General features: G+C 30.4%; 2 protein-coding genes across 2 annotated transcripts in view; one reads left to right on the top strand and one right to left on the bottom strand.

The window, feature by feature from the left end:
- The window catches only part of Cmtr1 (Cap methyltransferase 1), a 105,267-nt gene extending 83,691 nt beyond the window's left edge, over window positions 1-21,576 (bottom strand). The window contains exons 1-3 of the mRNA XM_075367888.1: window positions 21,438-21,576; window positions 11,981-12,471; window positions 10,532-10,687 (exon numbers count right to left, since the gene is read on the bottom strand). Coding sequence (XP_075224003.1) covers window positions 10,532-10,687; window positions 11,981-12,471; window positions 21,438-21,480 — 690 coding nt within the window. The 5' untranslated portion in view covers window positions 21,481-21,576. The remainder of the gene's footprint in view (window positions 1-10,531; window positions 10,688-11,980; window positions 12,472-21,437) is intronic.
- LOC142326674 (myosin-2 essential light chain-like) lies at window positions 17,957-18,412 on the top strand. Its single transcript, XM_075369292.1, has one exon. The coding sequence runs from the start codon at window positions 17,969-17,971 to the stop codon at window positions 18,410-18,412; it is 444 nt and encodes a 147-aa protein (XP_075225407.1). The 5' UTR covers window positions 17,957-17,968.
- Window positions 21,577-23,016: the final 1,440 nt, after the last annotated feature.

Raw genomic sequence — 23,016 nt, 5'->3', positions numbered from 1 at the left:
CCAGGTAAAGATCGTGCATAATATGGCAAATGGCGACGCCTGAATTGAGGGAAGTTTTCGAGGATGGTAGTCACCATATTGAACACTTGCACCTGGGGCAGATAAACCTGCAAAATTCCCAGGTGGCCACCAATGAAGCCATGAGGATCTTTGAGGAGTACGACCTCAAGCTACTCTTGGTCCTGGAGTCGTGCACAATCGAGGATTGGGTGGTCGGCTTCCACGGGTTGATGTTATTTCATGGGGGACTAGGTCTCTGCGATCGTGGTTGGGTCGGTCTCGTTGGGTCTTCTAGATGCCTCATTTTTCTGACAAGCAGTTCACCATTGTGCGAGTCACAAGGGGTGTACTCGATGTTGTACTGGAGTCGGGATACTTCCAACTTGTATGGAGTATCAATGACTTGTTGGCGAAGTTGGGGCGGATTCTGGACTGTTTCCCGGGCATCAGAGTGCTGGTTGTTCTGGACGCTAATGCCAATTCTTCCATCACCACTCACTGACCCCAGAGGCGCTAGTCTCGCACAGTTCGTTGAAACCAGGAACCTCTACTAAGTTCAATGTAGTTTTCTTCAATTGAACCAAGCGTAAAGCAGTAGTGAAACACTTACATGAATAGTACAGACACCAACAAAATGTGTACCAGCAGTACCTGCTAATATACACCAATTTGGTCTGAGCACGCAGAACTTGGGACAGTCCAATTTTAAGACCTGGGTGTTCAAACTTAAAAGTGGATTACAGCTCATTCAAATTTTCTAACAGAACTTTTTGCATGTATTCATTTTTTGAAATACTTATCTTTAGCACTTGGCATGACTCGAGAGTATTCACCACTTTGGTAGAAGCTTTTGACAAGCTTAATTATATTTTCATTGAGTGGTTGTCCTTTTCTTCGCTCAGGCAATGCAACTATATCTTTATCTTTAAGAATATCCTTGGCTTTAGGTGCAGTATACTCACTCACATTGAATTCTTCGCTTATTTTTTTCTACTCCATGAAACAGGAACTAGGGTTAAAATTTGTATTTTTTCACTTTGTTAAGTGGTAACATTTTCTTTCATTAAGTCTATTAGTCTGTCCATATCCTTTACTTTTTGTTCAATTTCTTTTGTCACTGCAATTGGAGGTTCATCAGCTAAAGTAAATTCCTTTTCTGAGAAACCTTGCTTACTTTTGACTTTAATGTATTAGTGACAGATTCAATTTTTCTCTTTGCATAGCTTGATTTGCTATGTGGTGCTATTCCATGAAGTTTAAATGGGGATTCCCATAAATTTTTCATTCATGAATTTAACTTCTAGTTGCTTATCTCTTCACTATCATGACCATTTCTTCAATTTCACTTTCATCATGCAATATTGTGTCATGTTTGTTAATTTTTTGTCTACAAACACAACATATTTTCTCCCCAGGGGCTGATTTTACACAATTTTGTAAATTGTTAATTTTTTGGAGAAGTTCCAAACTTATTATGATATTATAAGACTTTGATATTTTTTTCTTGTGAGATTGGAATGGATCCATACAGAATTTTTGGTAATCTCAAATTTGTTTAAGAAAAATGGTTTATGATGCTCACAAACAGAAATTAATTGTTCTAAACTAACCCCACTCCTCAGACTTAATATAACTTCTGATTGTTCCAATGTTCTAATACTGACCAGCTTTGTCTGTAGTGTATAACTCAACTTATAGCATTCAGTTCCATTTCCTTTTTAAACACAACACTGTTTAGACTGGTTTGCAGACATTTTAATAAATACACTTTACAAACTTTCATTAATAATCACAGTCTGAATAAAATTAATAAGTGAAGGTCTATGCTTGTAGTTTGGGGTTGTGGAGGGGGGCATTCATGTTGGAACAAGCAGCATACTTCAATGAAGCCTAGACCTACAAGGAAAGAGTAATGGTGACTCAACTGCTTAATCTTTATTCTTTACATTTTCTTGTTGCCACAGTTGCCTAGCATTTTCATGTTACTTTACTTACACAATATAATAAGTATAATTATAATAATTTTAAAATCAATGATAAACTGATGTATCAAAAATATTTTAACAACTTTGGATCACAAAGCTTCATAACATAATTTCACTATCTTGTATATGAACCACATTATATGTGTTTTTCAGAAAGTAAAATGTGTATTATTTAAGGGCTAAAAAAATACTATTAGTCAAAAAACCACAAATTTTCTTCCACAGCCTACTAGCTCTTAAATCCTTTAATTTAATTTTTTATAATCTTTTTATACTTTTTCTTCAAAAAAATTATGCAATCCAAATACGAGCTGATATTTACTGCAGAATTTAAGAGATAAGTTGATAAATGCATTTTTACCTTATTCTGTGTATTTTTCTGAAAAGTTTAGTGAAAGAACCATTGTGATATGATGAAAATTGACAAAGTTACGAGTTTTTTTATTAAATCAACATCACAATCACTAAAAGCATTGGAAACAACGAATATTTAAAAAAAAATTTTTTAAATTTAAAATTAAAAAAAATTAATTACTTAAAAAGTATTTAATATATCAAAATAAAATTTTACATGGTTAATAAGGGTGGCAAATAGAGCAAATAAAAAGATTTTCATGGCATTCTGAGACCACAGGTTTCATGACCTGGATGATTTGACATGGTTTGACACATATAGATTGATACATACATAATTTGAAAGCGCGAATTTGTGAGATTTTGTACCTATGATTTGAGATTTATGCTGCAAATAGCCTCCTCCCATCTCAATGCACTCTTGCAGACACTGCACAAATTTTTTACAGTACACTTTGAAAAATATTGGGTATGATATTAATTTTGTGGCAAATTTTCCCTTTCGGTTTATAGTGAGATCTGGTGAAAAAAATTAACTTTTGTTGTATCCCTGAGAAAACGTCACTGGCTGACAGATCTAATGTCCTGGGCAGGGAATATTACTGAAATGGAAGAAGACAATTTAGAGACAGGTCCTGTAAATCAACAAGTTCTGTGAGCAAATGATGAGACATTTACACAAGAATTAGTTTTATAAAATGTAGAACTAGGTGCGGAGTTCATGCTTCAACAAACTCTGTTAGCTAGTTCAGAGGGCAATGATGCAGGACATTTAAGATATCCAGATGAGGCCTGCAGTGAAGGCAAAAGCTGAGTTTATAAATCACATGTAAATGTCTACCGATGCATTTACATCAGTGGCATCCTGAGGCATGGCTTATTACTATGAGATATGAAAAATTAGAGGGTTAAGTCCCATTAAAGCCCATCAGGGCTTTGAACGGGGGGGGATGACGAATGGAAGTCACAAAGTGTCTTCCCTCCAGGTTGGGATGTATGAGCAGGTGGCTTGAAGCTCCACTTGTTAAAACCTACGCTGCTGATAATTCTCCATTTCTTTAAACTGAGATTGTAAATTCTCCAAACTCTCATTTTAATAACCTGCTGTAGTAGTTACTGCTTGTCCATAATCATCTTCAAACAAATATGGGTATACAATTTGAGTATAGGCTACTGTGGGTTTGGGTAAATGGAGCATTTTTTGACAGGTTTGTTATGGGTTGTTTGTAGCACAGTATAGATAATTTTGCTTGTTCATGTCCCCATTAACATAAAAATGAGCTTCATTACTCAGATTTTTTCAGAGATACAGGAATTCAATTTGTGTGATTTTTTTTGGTTATAATACGATAAACTGTTTAATTCATTTGTACATAACTGAGTTATTATCTTTGTCTTTTTTCTTGTTTGTTCTATTTTCCTTCTATTTAAATGGATTTTTCTTGATAGACACTTTATTAATATTAATAAATTTAAAAAAATAACAAAACCAACTTAAAACAAACTAAACAGTAAATCTTCTTTCAATTCTTCTTCTAGTTTTTCAACTTTTTTTTTAATTTTCCACCACCAGGTTCGTAGGGTTAAAGTTTAAAGAAAAAAGATTATTACTTTTTACTGTTGGTATATTTTTTGAAGTCAATCTCATTACTGTTTTAAAATTTCATTTTATTTTACTTCCTCTAATATAAATGATAATGTAATCAAATGATAAACTTAAGTTAGATCCTGACTGACACCATATCATCATCTCTGCTCTCTTTTATTTCAAGCCAAACTTTTGAAATCCTGATAAGCTACTATTCCTGTAGATTATCTATTCATTTTTTATCTTTACTGTCTTCTTATTTTTTTGCATCTTCTACTAATCCTCATAGTGCTGTTTATTTAAATGTATTTTCATTTAAAATATTAGTAGGTCCTGAAAAAATGCAGTTTGTAAAAAATGCTGATTGCAATAAATGCTTCAGTCCAAAACCTGGAATCTAGGCAAAAAAATACGAGAAAAATTATCCGATGTTAAGAGACAACCCCACTGACTGTGAGCCAAGGCTGTCAAAAATATTTTGACTAATATGTCAGTACCAAGATACCAAAAAGGTAATGGATACTAAAAAAAGCTTATCAGGTGAGTCTGCAAATCGGTGCTTCCTTTTGGAATTGTTGTTATAGGTTACTAAACAAATCAGCTAAAAAAAAAATACAAAAAACAAAAAAAATTACAAAAATATATTTGTTTACGTATAAAAAATTATTTTTTAAAAAAGCTTTTACTTAATTAATATTAATATTAACATTAATAAAAAAAGGAAACAAATTAGAAAACCCCTCTAAAAAGTAAAAAAAATAAAAATTAAATCAATTTGAGAATTTTAAACAAAAAAATATAATATATTAACAAATATAAGAATGCACTGAAAAGTAAAAAATAAATTATATAAATATGTAATAAATAAATGTAATAATTATTAAATTTTAAAATTAAAAGTAATGAAAATATTTAGTTAAATAAAAGCATGGCGCAGTTTTTATAATTTGTTTAAAACTCAAAATTTATTTTTACAACAATTAATCTTCATTTTCATTTTCAATAACGACGCGAGGAGGCGGAAAGGTCTGCTGGAACCTCTCCAGTTGAACCTCTCCCTTAAAGGTCATCTCGGTGCAAATTTGAACCATCAAAGAATTAAAACTTGAGTTATTTTATTACAGAAAAATAAAGTATATACATATACTAAACAACCTCATTAAACAAAAAATATCTTTCAAAATACAGCAAATGTCTATAAATACTTATTCGAAAACATTGTTATAAAAACTGCGCCATGCTTTTATTTAACTAAATATTTTCATTACTTTTATTTTTAAAATTTAATAATTATTACATTTATTTATTGGTTATTTATTACATATTTATATAATTTATTTTTTACTTTTCAGTGCATTTTTATATTTGTTAATATATTATATTTTTTTGTTTAAAATTCTCAATTTTATTTAATTCTTATTTTTTACTTTTTAGAGGGTTTTTCTAATTTGTTTCCTTTTTTTATAAATGTTAATATTAGTATTAGTTAAATAAAAGCTTTTTTTAAAAAATAATTTTTTATATGTAATCAAATATATTTTTTGTTTTTTTGTATTTTTTTTAAGACTAAAAAAAAAGTAAAAATATTTATTTTTACACATCAAAGTTACATACGTGTACCAAATTTCAATCATTTTCATACGATAGTTCATGAGAAATAAAAATTTTCAACTAAATGCATGAATTTAGCATAGGGGTAGCGCGTGGGGGCAGGTCATATCCGTAATTCCGACACCGTAGTGCTATATTGTCATCGAAGTTACACATGTGTACCAAATTTCATTGATTTTCATACGATAGATCAAAAGATATAGCAGTTGCAAGATTTGATTATTCCTAAAGCGAATTAAATAAAAGCTTTTAAAAATGAAATAGTCAAATTATGCATTAACTGACTAAAAATAAAGGCTTTTTTCTGAAAAGACCCTCTTAAATTGAAAATCAATGCATGGTAGTTAATGTGTAGTTATAAAAACAGATTTTATATGCATAATAACAAATAACATCCTTTAATCCTCTACGAAAGTGATGTAACTTTCAAAAATCTTTTTATAACTTCCACTTCAATTTACAGAATGTGGACCACTTCCAAAAAGAATATTAAAAAAATCTAAAACTCTGAATAAAATTGGTTTGAATTGAGAACTTTGTTTTTTTTAATCTACTAAAAATATGAAAATAATAAACATTTATAGTCAATAAATAAAAATTATTACTTATAAATTAGTAATAACCAAATATAATTATAATTAATCAATAATAATATATGTAAGTGCAGACTGAATGATAATTTAATAACGTATGTTTTAAATCTGTTCGAGATTCTTGTGGATGAATAGAGGGGAGTGCGACGATTTATGAGAGACAGTCAGTCACTTCCCAGCAGTGAAAGCATGTAGTTGTTCTCCGTTGCTTAAACATTATGAACCCAGACTTTATATACTAAACTTGTATACAATGATTTTAATAAGTCTCTTTGTGTTAATTAAATCTTTATTAAACTTACACGCTTAATTATTTACTAAACTTTTCACATGAGTCTTATCTCACCTTGCAATATCTTCAACAAAATCAATAAAAAAAAAAAGAAAAAATACTTAACGATATTTATAATAAACAAGAATCACTTAGATTCTTTCAATAGTAAAAGAAATTAACTGAGTGTAATTTATGTAATTTTTTAATTTCTACATATGCAATAGTCATTACTGTTCATAACTTAATATAATCAATGATCAAAACTATTTTAAATATCCTTACAAATGGAAACTGCAGCTAAATGCAAATATTGTGGTTATTTTGTATATTTCATGAGATATTAGAAAAAAAAGTGGAGCTGTTTGGTTGTCATTCTCATTTTAAAAAAACTTTAATAACGGCTACTAATTTATCTTTTATCTTTTCAAGCATAAATTCACATTTGCAAAAAGAGATAACAATCCCTAGATTGAAAAAGGGCAGCTGGTTCAACATAAAAATACAAAATCTTGTTTAATAGTAAGAAAACATCTGTGAATTAGTTCTTACTTCAAGAACAAACTCTATCAACACAGCAGCCAAATAATAAGTTAAAAAACAAACTAGCACACATGTTTCTTAGGGTGAAAAATACTTTTGCATTATCATTGCCCAGAATAAAAAGTTTTATAAAAAAAAAAACTAACTAGAAACGGTCTAAAAAATTAAAGATAAAAACCTTACAACTAATATCACAGATAAAAATTTTCTTATAATACATTTAAAATTAATATTACAGCCATAAACAGAATTAAAATAACCATAAATATAATATAAAAAAAAAAAATATATATATATATATACATACTATTTAGGACGAAATGATTCCGGAACCGATTTAAACTTTTCTCCATACTTAAAATCTCAAAATTAAGAAAATCGTTCGCGCCTATACGTTGGTTAGTCTGGATAACCAGTTAGAAACGTGGAGATTTCTACTGGTGAACTAAATCGGAATCACCTCTCTGGATCACATCCAGAGTTGTAACTCGGGAATTTATTCCCACCCAAGGCTGACTTGCCTTTGAAAGTCAAATATGGAAGGTCTTTTAAGAAAAAATCCACCGTCTGGTAAATACCAGAGAAGGCTGCACTCGGATCCGGTGGGCAGCTGCTTTAAAGATAATAATGAATCGGAGCATTTGGAAACACCCAAAAACAACACAACTTCAAAATTGAGGATAAAAAACAAGCAAATAAACTACATTGCCACTCACAACATTAATTCTCTAACTCAACCCGGCAAACTAAAAACTCTAACAGACATAATGGACAAACAAAAAATCCTAATCGCAGGACTTCAAGAAATGAGAAACACCGATCAAGAGCCGTTTGAATCTCAGGGTTACAGAATTTACAAAGGAAGCCCCGGGAAACGTGTGATGAAGAAATGACCACAGTTCGAAACAGGATTTGCAATCAATCTTAAAATAATTGACTCAGTCGTAGAATTTAAGTCTTACTCGCCCAGGATTTCAACCTTAACCCTAAAATCAGCCAATAAATTCTACACCATAATAAATGTCCATGCTACCACCAATGACAAAAACAATCTTAAAAAAGATAAAGAAGAGATGAACAAATTCTGGGAACTTCTTAACCAAACTGCAAACAACATAAATAAGACCCATACCAAGATTTTAATAGGGGACTTTAATGCCCAATTTGGTAAAGAACAAAGATATCGTGATATTATCGGAAAATGAAGAAAACTAAGAAAACTATGCCCAGAAGAAAACTAACAAGAACGGCCAAAGACTTGTCGAATTTTGCAGAAACCATAATATGAGTAAACCATAATATCTCAAAATCCACCTATTTTATGAGAAAACCAAACAAATTGGAGACTTGGAAACACCCAGATTGGAAAAAAGGGGAATGGCAACTCGATCATGTTTATATGGACCGGAATTATCACAAGGAGATTTATAATGTAAAAGTCTTGAGAGGAACAGATACTGGATCGGACTATTACTTAATTAAAGTTAAAATAAAACTCACCCCGGATAAAAAGAAAAAATCCCAACCTAAAAACAAAAGAGCTTATGATCCACATAAATTAATAAACAATGCCGTCTTTGAAGAAACAAAAAAAAAAAATCAAATTAACTTATAATTTAAAAGAACTGACATCCCAACTGAAAGAAATAGCTGAAGAACTAGCCCCTATAAACCCAAGAAACAAACACCAATGGTGGAATGAAGAATGTGACAAAGCATTCAAAGACCGACACCGGGCTTGGATCAACCACCAAACCCAGAAAACTGAAGAATCTAACCATGAATTCACCAAACAAAGGAAATAACTCAGAAAATTATAAGAGGAACCAAACGACAAGCCCAAAAAAACTTGATTCAGCAAATAGAAGAAAGTTCCAAGAAAACTAACTCCCGAGACTATTATAAAATTTTTGGTCAGGCTCTTCAAAGATATGAACCACCCACCCTTATGCTGAGAGGAAAAAAAAGGAAATATGGCCCACACCAATAAAGAAAATGCTGAAATTTTGGCAGAAACCTTCAATAGACTCTTCAACTGTGACGACTCCCCAGAGCTTTTTGAGATTGACACTGAAACTCGAGTTAAAACTTCACCGGTAAATATCAACCCGCCAACAATTCAAGAAGTTCTCGCAGCCTTAAATGAAATAAAAAACTACAAAGCAAGCGGAGAAGACCAGCTTTTCACAGAACTCTGGAAACACTCATCAGTTTATTCAATCAAAACTTCCCTACATCTATGCCTCATGAAAATATGGAACAAAGAAAAACTTCTAGAACACTGGACCACAGCCCTCATTCATCCATTACATAAAAAAGGGGATAAAACTAATCCGGAAAACTACATAGACTAAGTAGAGAGGAGAATTGTCAGAACATGTATCGGTAAAAAACACCAAAAAGAAGGCCGATGGTGGATTGTGCCAAATAAGGTGGTGTATCGAGAAATAGAGCCTGTTACTGATACTATGCGGAAAAAAAGAATCTCTTTCTTTGGTCATCTCATAAGGACACCGGAAACAAGACTGTCAAGAAATATCATTGAAAAGCTCTGGTTCCAAAAGCTAGAAGTAAGATGGATCAAAGAAATTAGAGAAGATATGAAAGAATTGGTAATTTCCCTGACTGACCTGAAAAACTGAATAAAACTGGAAAAATTACAAAGCTAAAAGACAGAAGCATTAGATTTAAACAAAAGACAGACAAATGACAAAATACAACGAAGAGAGTGTTTACGGATGAAGAAAAGAAAGCAAGATCTGAACGGATGAAGAAATACTGGGCAGCTCGGAAGAGTAAAATAACACGCTTTTCTCAGAAAAGATCCAACTAAAATTGACTTAAGTGGTCCCATGTTGGCCGTAAAACCATAATAATAATAATATACAATTTAACTAAAAATAAGAGAATTTTACAACGTCTGAGAGGGGTGTAAAGGGCCGCTTCTAGGCTTACAGGAAACTAAGAACTAATATAAAAACTAAAATAAAATAAAAGTATCACAGTTGGAATCGTAACAATACAATAGAATTATTTAAAAGAAACACAATAATAAAACAAAAAACAACATAAAATTTACATAGAATATAAAATTACAACATAAATATAAAATTTACAAGACAGAATTTAACAAAATCCAAGAGGGGCGGATTTAACAAAATCAAAAAAAATATAAATTAAAGCAAAACCAGACACATTAAAAATTTTTCCAATATAAAAATTATACACAACAATATCAAATTTTATGTGCAAGACCAACATGACACAAAAATAGAAACATCCAGTCTAAAACTTCATTATCATAGTCCAAGATTTGCCAGAAATTACAACGCATATTTAAATTTACAACGCAAGGCCGCATCACACACATGTCCAAAATAAACTTTAGGCGTGACATCTTAAGTGCTAAAACAATAGTGACAAAAGTCATTAATCGGTTCCAACTGAATAACACCTAAGTCTCAATATCAATTATAAGTTTCATATCAATTAATTTACAATTAACTCTCAATCATTTTAATCTAATAATTTTATGTATTTAAGATTAATAAAAAATAAAACATCAATCAGATCTTATAAAGTGTACCTCATACTTGTTATCCCAAACTAAATCAGCAGGCTCCAACTGTTTAGCAGCGTGACCAATTCCATGTCTCCCTCTTTGTTTTGATGCTTCAATAGGTGCTGTTATACCTTGTTGATTTCTACCTAGACCAGTTCCTTTTTTGTAACCCATCTTTTTCTGTAACATAAATATAATTTTTTTATGTAAAAAATAATTAATATTTTATAACATAACAGAGATGATAAAGCATTTATAAACAGATCTATATGAAAAGTTATGCATGTGGTGACTGCCACTTCTGTATCATATATAACTGCGCAGTCCTTTGCATGTTTATCTAGCATGTTTATTTTCCTACTGAGCCCACAGTACAATTTCCACTTCATAATATATACATAGGTTTGTGTGTTCATTTTCTTTATTGTAAAAGAATGATTTTCTGTATGGATTTTTGACACATTTTAGCAAATATATATATTTACTTTTTTTGGATTAAACCATCTTTCTATTCTATGCAGATCTACTTACATATTCATTTGAATATTTTGAAAATAAATTCATAATTACCTTGCTTGCGCTTTCTATTTATAGATAAAACAAACATACCCACATATATACTTTTCTGTGCACAGTTTTATGTTCTCAGAATATACTATGATGATGAAACACTGGCATATATGCATGCCCTATACCACCACCTCTATTTTGAGGTTGATTTTTATACTTGCCATTATGAAATTAGCACAATTTATATTAAATTCTTAAAATGTGAAAAAATTATAATTATAAAAAATTGGCAATACCAGGGCTATCATATTAAGTGAAAAGGATGGTAGCGAGTGTCAACAGGGAAGATAATCAAATTTATTACTTAATTTTCAGGTGTTTATATTTCTGGGTTTTTCTTATACTGAAAAAAAAATTTGTTAGACACGGTTGTCCTACGATACAATTAATAATCATCAGAAATAAGTTAACTTCAATATCTTGATCCAGGGATTTTAAAAGATTGAAATCAAAGAAATTTTAATTAGGTAAATACTATCAGACTATTTAAATACCTGCTTAACTCTAAACTTAGGGTCCTGGAGAAGGCAGCAGCATACTACCACAATCCTTTTTTTGCCACCCACCCCTTTTTCTTAATCTTGTTTTCTTTCCATTTATTGTCTGTTCTATAGGTGCAGGTCTGACCCTGCTAGTTTCCCTGCTGGGGATGCCAGGAATTGAAGAACAAGTGCATTCTTGCTATTGGTATAGAAAGCTGTCTATGAACCATCTCACAATTTTAAAGAAAATGATTTATTCTCTAACAATTTAGATTAGTGGCTTGTTGTTCAAGGGTAAATGGCTCAAGTGTTACCAGCAAGCTGGGCTTCCTAATCCTCTCCAATAATCAATAACTATAAATCTGATTTCCTTCTTAATAAATTAAGATAGAATGATAACTGATAAAACATTATTACTTACCATCATCGCTTGAGCTTTAGGATCAACATTAAAATTTGGTTCAACTTCTCTAGCACACGAATCGAAATCATACTTCTTACTTTTCTTTTTACTACTAACAATGCTACTGCTATTACTAATACTGCTTACTGCATCATCAAAACTACCGTACTCATCGCTTGGAACATCACTATCTACATGATCTGCTTTTCTTTTAAGCGATACTGATGATGAGTTGTGATAGCTTGACGGTTCATACATATTAGGCTGCGAATGGCTGTATGAAGAAACATAATTCGATCCAGCTGATGAATAGACAGATGGTGAGGATGAAAAGTTTGAACAATGCGATGAAAAGTTTGAACCTTGTGATGAATAACTAGCCGTTTCATCTTGTGGGTAGCCTTCATCGCCGCTATCAAGCATTCCCATCGGTGGATTGGGACTATAGTGTAGTAACTGAGTTCTATCATCTTCAACTTCTTCATTTGACATTCCATCTTCACTTGAATCTGTATTAAAAACCAAAATTGTTTAATTGTTAAACGACTTAAAAAAATTACAAAAGATTTATGAACACAGATATGCTATCTTGTAGTTTCATTCCCATATTACTAACACTCACTGATCCATGCTCACCTTCTGTCGATCGCTACTGTTATGGAGTCAAGTGCTATATCAATGTATTTAAAACAACTTGCAGTGACTGGACTTTTAACAACGGAAAAGTGAACACTAGCGACATTCATGATGTTCTAAAAACCTTTTTGTGGCGATGAAAAACCATTAACTGAAATACTGTGAGTAGGTGGTCCAGAAGATAAAATATTGTGCATCAGAAGCTGGTGCAGCAAAAATCGAGGATAAATGTTTTAGTAGTCAGCTAGTATGTGACTGATAAGAGGCATCAAAAACAGATTCAAAATGACTTACGCATCAAACAATAATGCATTACCGCCCAGACAGGCATATTGAAAGAACTAGTGAGGACACAATATTGCACAACTGGGATTCAGTAAAATCTATTTACATGGATGACATGATGTAAAAGAGCAAAACAGGAAATTGAAAATTTTCAACAAAAACAGAAAACTGCTTCTTAAATGTTATTGTGACAAGGATGACTTCAATACTGTAATGAGAGACAATGGCAGAGTACTAAAGTATTTGTTTCACTACAGATGATCAACTAAGTACACAGTGAGAAAATGGATCAATAACTAAAGACTGCCAGGTTTCTTCATTGATGGAATGAGAAAACTGGTTCACTGTTAGAAGAAATGTGTAGATGAAAATGGCAACTGTGGGGAAAAGTAATTAAAAGTTTTTGTGGCAAATAAAAGTGTACTTTTATGCTATAATTGTTTTATTTGACTATCTCTTTTCAATTGAAAGCGATTGGCATTTTTGTATTACACTTAATCCCCCCACGCCATTTAATTATTGATTAAATTATTTCTTACAGTATTTTTAGTTAATTATAAATTATTGTGTATAATCGGTAAAAAACTTTTAACTTATCATGTCTTGATATTAATGAATGTGCAACTTTCGCTGAAAACAAGATTTACTTCTTATCAAACCAAACAAACATGACAATACAATTCTTTGGCTTATGAAAAAAATCTGATGTGGACATCACATGACTTCCTTTTATGTTTATTAAATTACATATACACATTTTTTTAAATTAAAAGTATATAAAATTTTATTTCATAAATAACTTCTTATATTTTTTAAAATTATTATTATTGAATTATTATTTATTGTAATTTTTTTTACAATAATAATTATTAATAAATCAATATATTTAAATTTAAAAAAAAGGAGATTAAGTCACATTCAAACCGATGAGTCTTCCCCTTGTAAGATCAAAAAAATTTTATTTGGCTATAACTCTGCAACCAATGAAAATAAGTGCCACTTATTATTTTTTATTTTGTCTTCAGTCATTTGACTGGTTTGATGCAGCTCTCCAAGATTTCCTATCTAGTGCTAGTCGTTTCATTTCAAATACCCTCTACATCCTACATCCCTAACAATTTGTTTTACATATTCCAAACGTGGCCTGCCTACACAATTTTTTCCTTCTACCTGTCCTTCCAATATTAAAGCGACTATTCTAGGATGCCTTAGTATGTGGCCTATAAGTCTGTCTCTTCTTTTAACTATATTTTTCCAAATGCTTCTTTCTTCATCTATTTGCCGCAATACCTCGTCATTTGTCACTTTATCCACCCGTCTGATTTTTAACATTCTCCTATAGCACCGCATTTCAAAAATTTCTTTTCTTCTCAGATACTCCGATCGTCCAAGTTTCACTTCCATATAAAGCGACGCTCCAAACATATACTTTCAAAAATCTTTTCCTGACATTTAAATTAATTTTTGATGTAAACAAATTATATTTCTTACTGAAGGCTCGTTTCGCTTGTGCTATTCGGCATTTTATATCGCTCCTGCTTCATCCATCTTTAGTAATTCTACTTCCCAAATAACAAAATTCTTCTACCTCCATAATCGTTTCTCCTATTTTCACATTCAGTGGTCCATCTTTGTTATTTCTACTACATTTCATTACTTTTGTTTTGCTCTTGTTTCTTTTCATGCGATAGTTCTTGCGTAGGACTTCATCTATGCCGTTCATTGTTTCTTCTAAATCCTTTTTACTCTCGGCTAGAATTACTATATAATCAGCAAATCATAGCATCTTTATCTTTTCACCTTGTACTGTTACTCTGAATCTAAATTGTTCTTTAACATCATTAACTGCTAGTTCCATGTAAAGATTAAAAAGTAACGGAGATAGGGAACATCCTTGTCGGACTCCCTTTCTTATTACGGCTTCTTTCTTATGTTCTTCAATTATTACTGTTGCTGTTTGGTTCCTGTACATGTTAGCAATTGTTCTTCTATCTCTGTATTTGAACCCTAATTTTTTTAAAATGCTGAACATTTTATTCCAGTCTACGTTATCGAATGCCTTTTCTAGGTCTATAAACGCCAAGTATGTTGGTTTGTTTTTCTTTAATCTTCCTTCTACTATTAATCTGAGGCCTAAAATTCCTTCCCTTGTCCCTATACTTTTCCTGAAACCAAATTGGCCTTCTCCTAACACTTCTTCCACTCTCCTCTCAGTTCTTCTGTATAGAATTCTAGTTAAGATTTTTGATGCATGACTAGTTAAACTAATTCTTCTGTATTCTTCACATTTATCTGCCCCTGCTTTCTTTGGTATCATGACTATAACACTTTTTGAAGTCTGACGGAAGGGGAAGAATTCCCCTTTTTCATAAATATTACACACCAGTTTGTATAATCTATCAATCGCTTCCTCACCTGCACTGCGCAGTAATTCTACAGGTATTCCGTCTATTCCAGGAGCCTTTCTGCCATTTAAATCTTTTAATGCTCTCTTAAATTCAGATGTCAGTATCGTTTCTCCCATTTCATCCTCCTCAACTTCCTCTATAACACCATTTTCTAATTCATTTCCTCCGTATAACTCTTCAATATATTCCACCCATCTATCGACTTTACCTTTCGTATTATATATTGGTGTACCATCTTTGTTTAACACATTATTAGATTTTAATTTATGTACCCCAAAATTTTCCTTAACTTTCCTGTATGCTCCGTCTGTTTTACCAATGTTCATTTCTCTTTCCACTTCTGAACACTTTTCTTTAATCCACTCTTCTTTCGCCAGTTTGCACTTCCTGTTTATAGCATTTCTTAATTGCCGATAGTTCCTTTTACTTTCTTCATCACTAGCATTCTTATATTTTCTATGTTCATCCATCAGCTGCAATATATCGTCTGAAACCCAAGATTTTCTACCAGTTCTCTTTATTCCGCCTATGTTCGCTTCTGCTGATTTAAGAATTTCCTTTTTAACATTCTCCCATTCTTCTTCTACATTTTCTACCTTATCTTTTTTACTCAGACCTCTTGCGATGTCCTCCTCAAAAATCTTCTTTACCTCCTCTTTCTCAAGCTTCTCTAAATTCCACCGATTCATCTGACACCTGACACTTATGATATATCACTGAAAAGCTCTCAATGAGCGCTTATAACTGCAGTTAACATAAGGTTAAAAATCCAATTTTTTTTGGATTTTGGGCTTTTTTTTAGACACCTTTGTCCAATTGATTGCAATCAAAATTGGAGGTGCACAACTGGCAGTTATAACATTCAAAATTTCAACATCCTACAGCTAATTGTTTTTGAGTTATGCGAGATACATAAATACGTACAGATGTCAAGCCAAAACTAGTCAAAATAGATTCAGAGGTGGTCAAAATGGCTATTTCCGCTGAAATCTGGAAACCGAAATTTTCCATGATTACAATACTTCCTTTTCTTCATACAAGGAAGTAAACAGCTTCATTACTCTTCTATTGCTTAGTACAGTTTAATTCTATAAAATGTTTTTTTTATAACATTTTATAGAATAACAGAATCAACTTTCACATATTTCACAGAAACTGAAGGTTAATATAAAATAATAACCGTAACTTGAAAATTTTAGTTTTAGTTTATTAAACCGACGAACCCAATATAAACATGTTGTTCAAAGCTGCAATCATACATGAACAACATGATATTTACATAAAATAAATTTGACAAACAAAACATTAAATGAACAAACAACACAGACCAAATACTACCAAATATACTACAAGTGAAGAAATACTGAATGGATTTCCTTAAAATTTCAACATGAATACCAATAACAATACTGCAATCTTCAATACCAACCACGCTGATGAATTTCATAAATTTACCAGGCAAAAGTTCTTCTGGAAGAATATTTTGACATACTTTTAAGTTAATTTTAAATTATGATAGTTTAAAAAAAAAACATTTTGTTACGATAAACCATAAAATTAACAGAAACGGGTATAAATGAAATGCAGCTGGGAATGAAACAAATATAACATTAGAAAACAAAACAAAGTTATAACATTCAAACACTTCCCATTACAATTTTATCAAGGAAGAAAAAATGTTCATTCTCTCATAACTTTAATCAAAACAATTAATTACATTATATTTTCCTAAAACTAAAATTTCATAGCCATAACGTACTATGCACATAAGAGAATACACTGAAATAACTGACAGTGGACGTACAAGTTTTAAGTTTGTGGAATCTGTAGCGCTATTCTTAGAGTGTTATGAATAAGACACTATTAAACATTTTTTTGTTTTAAAATAGGAAAATAAATTACATTGTAAAATGTGAAAATCATTAAATTATTATAAAATATTAATGAAAATGAATCGCTAAATATATTTCATAGTTTTAACAGAACAAAAATATTTTGTGAGTGAAAAGTTTTGTGAGTAAAAAACTCACTCTGTAAAATTATTCACAAATTTCATTTTCAAGTGTCTGCAATCAATAATAAAACATTATAAACACGGCATTAAAACATACAAACAACCTTATGTTAAAAATAGTTTCCTCGCTAAACAGAAACTTAAAAAAAAAGCTTCAGTAAATAATAATAATAATTATATTTCTCCCCATTACCACATTCACTATTAACATATGAATAATCAGCTGTAGAAGAGGAGATAAAAATATAAGTTTTAAATTTCTTTAAAAATTACAGAAAGAAATTTTGTAAAAATAAAAATTAACATTAAATGCAGATTTAATAATCATTTTTTAATTTAAAATCAATAAAACAGTTTGAAAGTTAGACATGATATAATAAATTTGAGGAACAGCTGTATCAGAAAAAGCTTAACAATAGGTAGAAGCAATTTTATATATCTAAAACTTTATGAGAAGTTAAATATAAATTAAAAGATAAAACCTAAATGATAACAGTAATTTATAACAAATTAAATAAAAAATTTAAAGATTGTAATTTAAAATTAATAGGCCATATTTATCTTATAAAATAAAAGATCTTTGATATTTTAACAAACTCAAGATCTTTTTATCTACAAAATTGTGAAAAGGTTATTATTGAAAAAATTGTTTTCATAACAAAAATGGGATCCTTTTCAGAAGACCAACTGGCCAAATTTCAAGAAGCATTCCATTTATTTGGAAATAAAGATGATAATACAATTTATGTATCACAAATAGGTGATGTACTGCGAGCTTTAGGGCAGAATCCAACAGAATCAGATGTCATAAAGCTTGCTCATCGGCATAAGCCAGATGAAAGAATAAGTTTTAAAGCATTTCTACTTATCTATCAAACTATATCAGAGACGAAAAGAGGTTATAGAACCGATTATTTTATCGAAGGCTTACGTCATTTTGATAAAGATGGTAATGGGTTTATATCATCAGCAGAACTGAGACACTTGTTGACGACATTGGGAGAGAAAATGACTGATGAGGAAGTGGAGATTTTGCTGGCTGGTCGGGAAGACTCCCATGGAAATGTCAACTATGAGGATTTTATCAACATGATACTATCAGGGTGATCTGGATTAATAACCTTGTCATTTTATATTTTTATCAATCTGGCATTTAAAATTCGTTAATCACTTTAATTTATCGCAATTTTATTGCCTGTAATTTAAACTATAAAATATTTATAGCTATTCTATGTAATTATTTTTTTTTGTTATTTATTACTAATAGATTTATTTGCCTTGTATAATGCTTTATAAAGTATAATACCTAAGAAAAAAAAATCAAATGTAACTGAATCTTTATTTGTAATGTTTAACATTTTTATTAATATTTATATAACGTGTATCTTTTTTTTGCCCGGTAAAAAAATTGTATTAGATAAAATTAACATTTTTAATCATTAATTCCAATTATGTGAAATTACACTACACGTCTCTGAGACATGTTATTGCAAACGCAGACTATTCAGTAACATAAATAAATAATTTGTTTGAAATAAATTAAAAATTGGATGTTTTTTTTTTTCAATTTAAATATGCGATATACGCTGAAAGATTTCTCTAAGTACATCAATAAAATAAAAAACCTATTTATTCTCATATTTTACTCATATTCTGGAAGAAAATGAGTTTTCCTTAAGGTAATCTTAAGGAAATCTGTGTGGATCTTTAGTATCTGGAAGAAAAATAATCTCTTGCTGCATTTGTTACGACTTGACTGATTCAAATAACTTACCACCCTTGACAATCAGCTCTTGCTCTTGCTCAATAGCTCCATACATGCTTTCTTAAGGAAAACCCTCGTGGCTTATTGTATACTTAGTGTGCAAGATAAACAATCCAATTAAACCACAAATCATTCATCCAAATTCCAGTTGAAGGATAAGTAGATTTTTATTTCAACTGGTGTACTTACAGAAATATTTCAGCAATTACCACCATATATCGCATATTTAAATTGAAAAAATTAAAAAACATCCGATTTTTAATTTATTTCAAACAAATCTATTTATTTATGTTCCTGAGTAGGTGGAGTTAATAATGAGGTTAATATATTTTAGTCCCAAGTTAGGTATTGTTTTTTCATTTTCTTGGTATACATTTTTTATAAAAACAGCTTTTTGTTTATAAGCAAAAACTAGGTCACCTTTACTACACTAAAAAACTAACGTATACTTAAACAAGGCTAAAATCAGTGCCTTGAATTTATATTTACAACCAGTCTTCAATCTATTGATTTCTAATCAAGATGGATTCAATGAATAATTTCCTGTTTTTAATGTGCGTATCAGAATATTTCTTACTAAAGAAATGAAATGTGATATCCATACCGCAGCGTTAAGCAAACTTTATTAATTTTATATAGTTACATATCATAATTGTAAACGGTTTAGTGCGTAAAAGGAATTAAGTCTTCAGGCAAAATAACGTATACTTAAACATGGCTAAAATCAGTGCCTTGGATTTATATTTACAACCAGTCTTCAATCAATTGATTTCTAATCAAGATGGATTCAATGAATAATTTCCTGTTTTTAATGTGCGTATCAGAATATTTCTTACTAAAGAAATGAAATGCGATATCCATACCGCAGCGTTAAGCAAACTTTATTAATTTTCTGTAGTTACATATCATAATTGTAAACGGTTTAGTGCGTAAAAGGAATTAAGTCTTCAGGCAAAATAATATAGATCTTTCTGAATTTTCTTATCTGAAAAGTTCACAGTTTTCAATTTTTCTTGGAGATTTGAACCACACAATAGTTTTTCTGGAAATGATGGGGAATAAAATCGTCTTGGTGAACTGTAGTCTTTTTTTTTACATTTTGTTTATCTTCTAACTGTAGAAAAACAGTTAATATAAATAATAATTAGACTTGATCTGGTGTTATCATTTAGTGGTATACATTAAATTTACTATCGCATAGAATCAGTTACTTTAAAAATTTAAAAGTACTGCACATCAAGCTGGTCCTGGATAGAACAGTATCTTTCACCCCTTACAATCAAATGGTTTGAAAAACCTGTAATAGCTTGGAGAACAGCATCCAGGGAAGCCAGATTGTGAAGAATAGAATTTTAACATCCCAAGTCTTGTTGATTTTAACAAATCACTTAATTTAATGGCAGTATGCAGTTTCTCTACATTGACATTAAATTAGTGGCAAATGACTGCACCTATCAAAGATGATTAAAACTGAAAAATAAGTAAATTTAAAACTGCCCAAAAGATGCAAAAAAAAATCAGCGCATCAAATTTATCACTGTGCATGTTTATCAGATTGTCATTGTACACGATGATATAACAATAATGGAGAGTATGAGTACTAAATGTTGAACATTATTTAAATACTTTACTTATGGAAAATAAATAGGCAATAAGCTATTAATATAATTACTTCCTGCACAAATGAACTAAATAAGCAGAAGATACAACATTACTCCTGATTATCCATAATGTAAATTTGCTGCTCCTGCTATAATATTAGAAAATTAGGCATAGAAAGGAAAACTTTTTTAAAACAGAATAAATTAGAAAAAGATAAATGTTGTCACTAATATATTAAAAAATAAATTATTTATTTTGCAATAACAAATTTTAAAAACATTCACAGTAAACTGCTATAAATGAAACTTCCTTCTCACAATAAACAAGAGGCAAGGTATAAACACTGATAAAATTATTGCAATTATAGCTTGAGTGAAAGATTTTTATCATGGTTTTGTAGGCTAAAAATGAAAGGAAATTGAAAACATCGTTGGAGGAAAAAAAGACAAACTCGAAATTTTCTGTTCTTTTATTCCACAACCAAAACTATAAACCTTAAAAATTATTAAGCTGAAAATCATTTAAGTTAAGTTTAAAAGAGGACGAATGTTTTTATGGGGAAAAAAGCAAATCCGTAACAATATCACAACCAGATTATTATGCCTACCAACGCTGCAAATGTAATTATCTGAAAATTAAAAAAAAAAAAAAAAAACAGTTTATTTTAGATTTATTGACCTCAGAATAACAAAAATATTGTTGAAGCACACTTGTTTGCCACAAAAGAAGTTATAACTAAATCAACAGTTCAAGATAAGAACAGACCTGTACTAGCAATCATGTTATTCCCGTAGTTTTGAATATCCATTTACAATAATCTCAATAATATTTACTTGAATACTACAAGCTTAAAAAAACATTATATGAAATATAACCTACTGAGATACATCTGCAACATAACCCATTTGGCAGCTAATCAATGGTGCCAATAGCAAAGTAAGAATTAAACAAAGTGTTAATATGTATATTTTACCGCTACATATTCTATTCTCTTTTTATTGTAAAAAAAATTTATTTTGAATTAAGGTTTAAAAATTACAGCATATATACGCACCATATATACTAATATATTCATAAAAACGAACATGAACTATTTTTTTTTAATTTTATGGTATTTAAAGTAAAATTGTAATTTATTTAACTTGATTCCCCTAGCATCAAAGTTTCTGAGTATTAAAAGTCATTAAATCCTTGTTCTGTCAATATTATTCTTGTTTTTTACATACAATAGTTTATTTCCTTCATTAATAATATTGTAAACAAATCCATACATCAGCAGAAGAAACAGTACAGCCTTTTTGAAACAATCCAGCTGATTTGTTTTTTAACGTTGTGCTAGTGTTCATAAGTAATTTCAGTTTTTAAAATATTAGGCGATTTAATGATATAAAAAATATTTTTTTGTAAAATACTTAAAAAAAGAGTGCAGGCATATTCATGCCCTATTATCTATAAAAACATACCAACTTTCAATTAAACCCTTCTTCATACTTAAGTAGCAATATTAGTCGGGTCAGCGCATAATAGCATTTAATCTAGAAATTAAGGTATAACATTTTTCCTTGCATCACATTAACTCCAACATTATAATAATAACGAATGCATATAATGTGATGTTACTTTAAAATTATAAAAACTTTTTGTAATTTATTGTATTTGAACATAAAATAAATGGATATTTATAACCAATAATACAATTTGCAAACTATAAAAACAATAATTGGGAAAAATATTTAAAGATTGTTTTTTAACAATCTACTACATAGACTGCCTGGCTGTATCTGCGGTCTTGTTGAAATCAAACATTATTAATTCATCCTTGTTTAGCACTTCCATGAACTGATGAATGATTTCACTACAAGCAGAATTTATTGTTTCTGTAAAGAATACTGTGCTGACTATTCTTCTGGATACTGTAATCTTTTGATAATGTAGAGGAATGTCGTGTGGCATATGGATTGTTGGTAGGTAATAAATGTGAATTCGATGTGTGCACATACCCTAATAAATGGAACCGTGCCTCATTGGTATAGAAACAGTCCAAAATATTTTCAGAATTGTCCACTAAAAACTGTTGAAAACATTTACAGTATTGAATTCTCTTTCCACAATCCGTGGCCAATAACTTTTGAACTGATTTCAATTTATATGGGATGAGACTACTTCTTATGAAATGACTTGTGTGCAGTTGCAACACCAATGTATTTCTGTTAGGCCAACTTTCACATGGACTTGTTGGGACTGCACTGCATAGCAACTATCTTGTAGTTTTACTTTGACTACCGATGATCTACCACTTGGCTTGTAATCCTTTACCAAAAATAAAACAGAAAGATTTAAATAA

The sequence above is a fragment of the Lycorma delicatula genome, chromosome 6, assembly GCF_047948215.1.
Source record: "Lycorma delicatula isolate Av1 chromosome 6, ASM4794821v1, whole genome shotgun sequence".
Lineage (NCBI taxonomy): Eukaryota > Metazoa > Arthropoda > Insecta > Hemiptera > Fulgoridae > Lycorma > Lycorma delicatula.
Note: the sequence above shows the minus strand (reverse complement) of the source record. Positions and strands in the feature narration are given on the sequence as shown.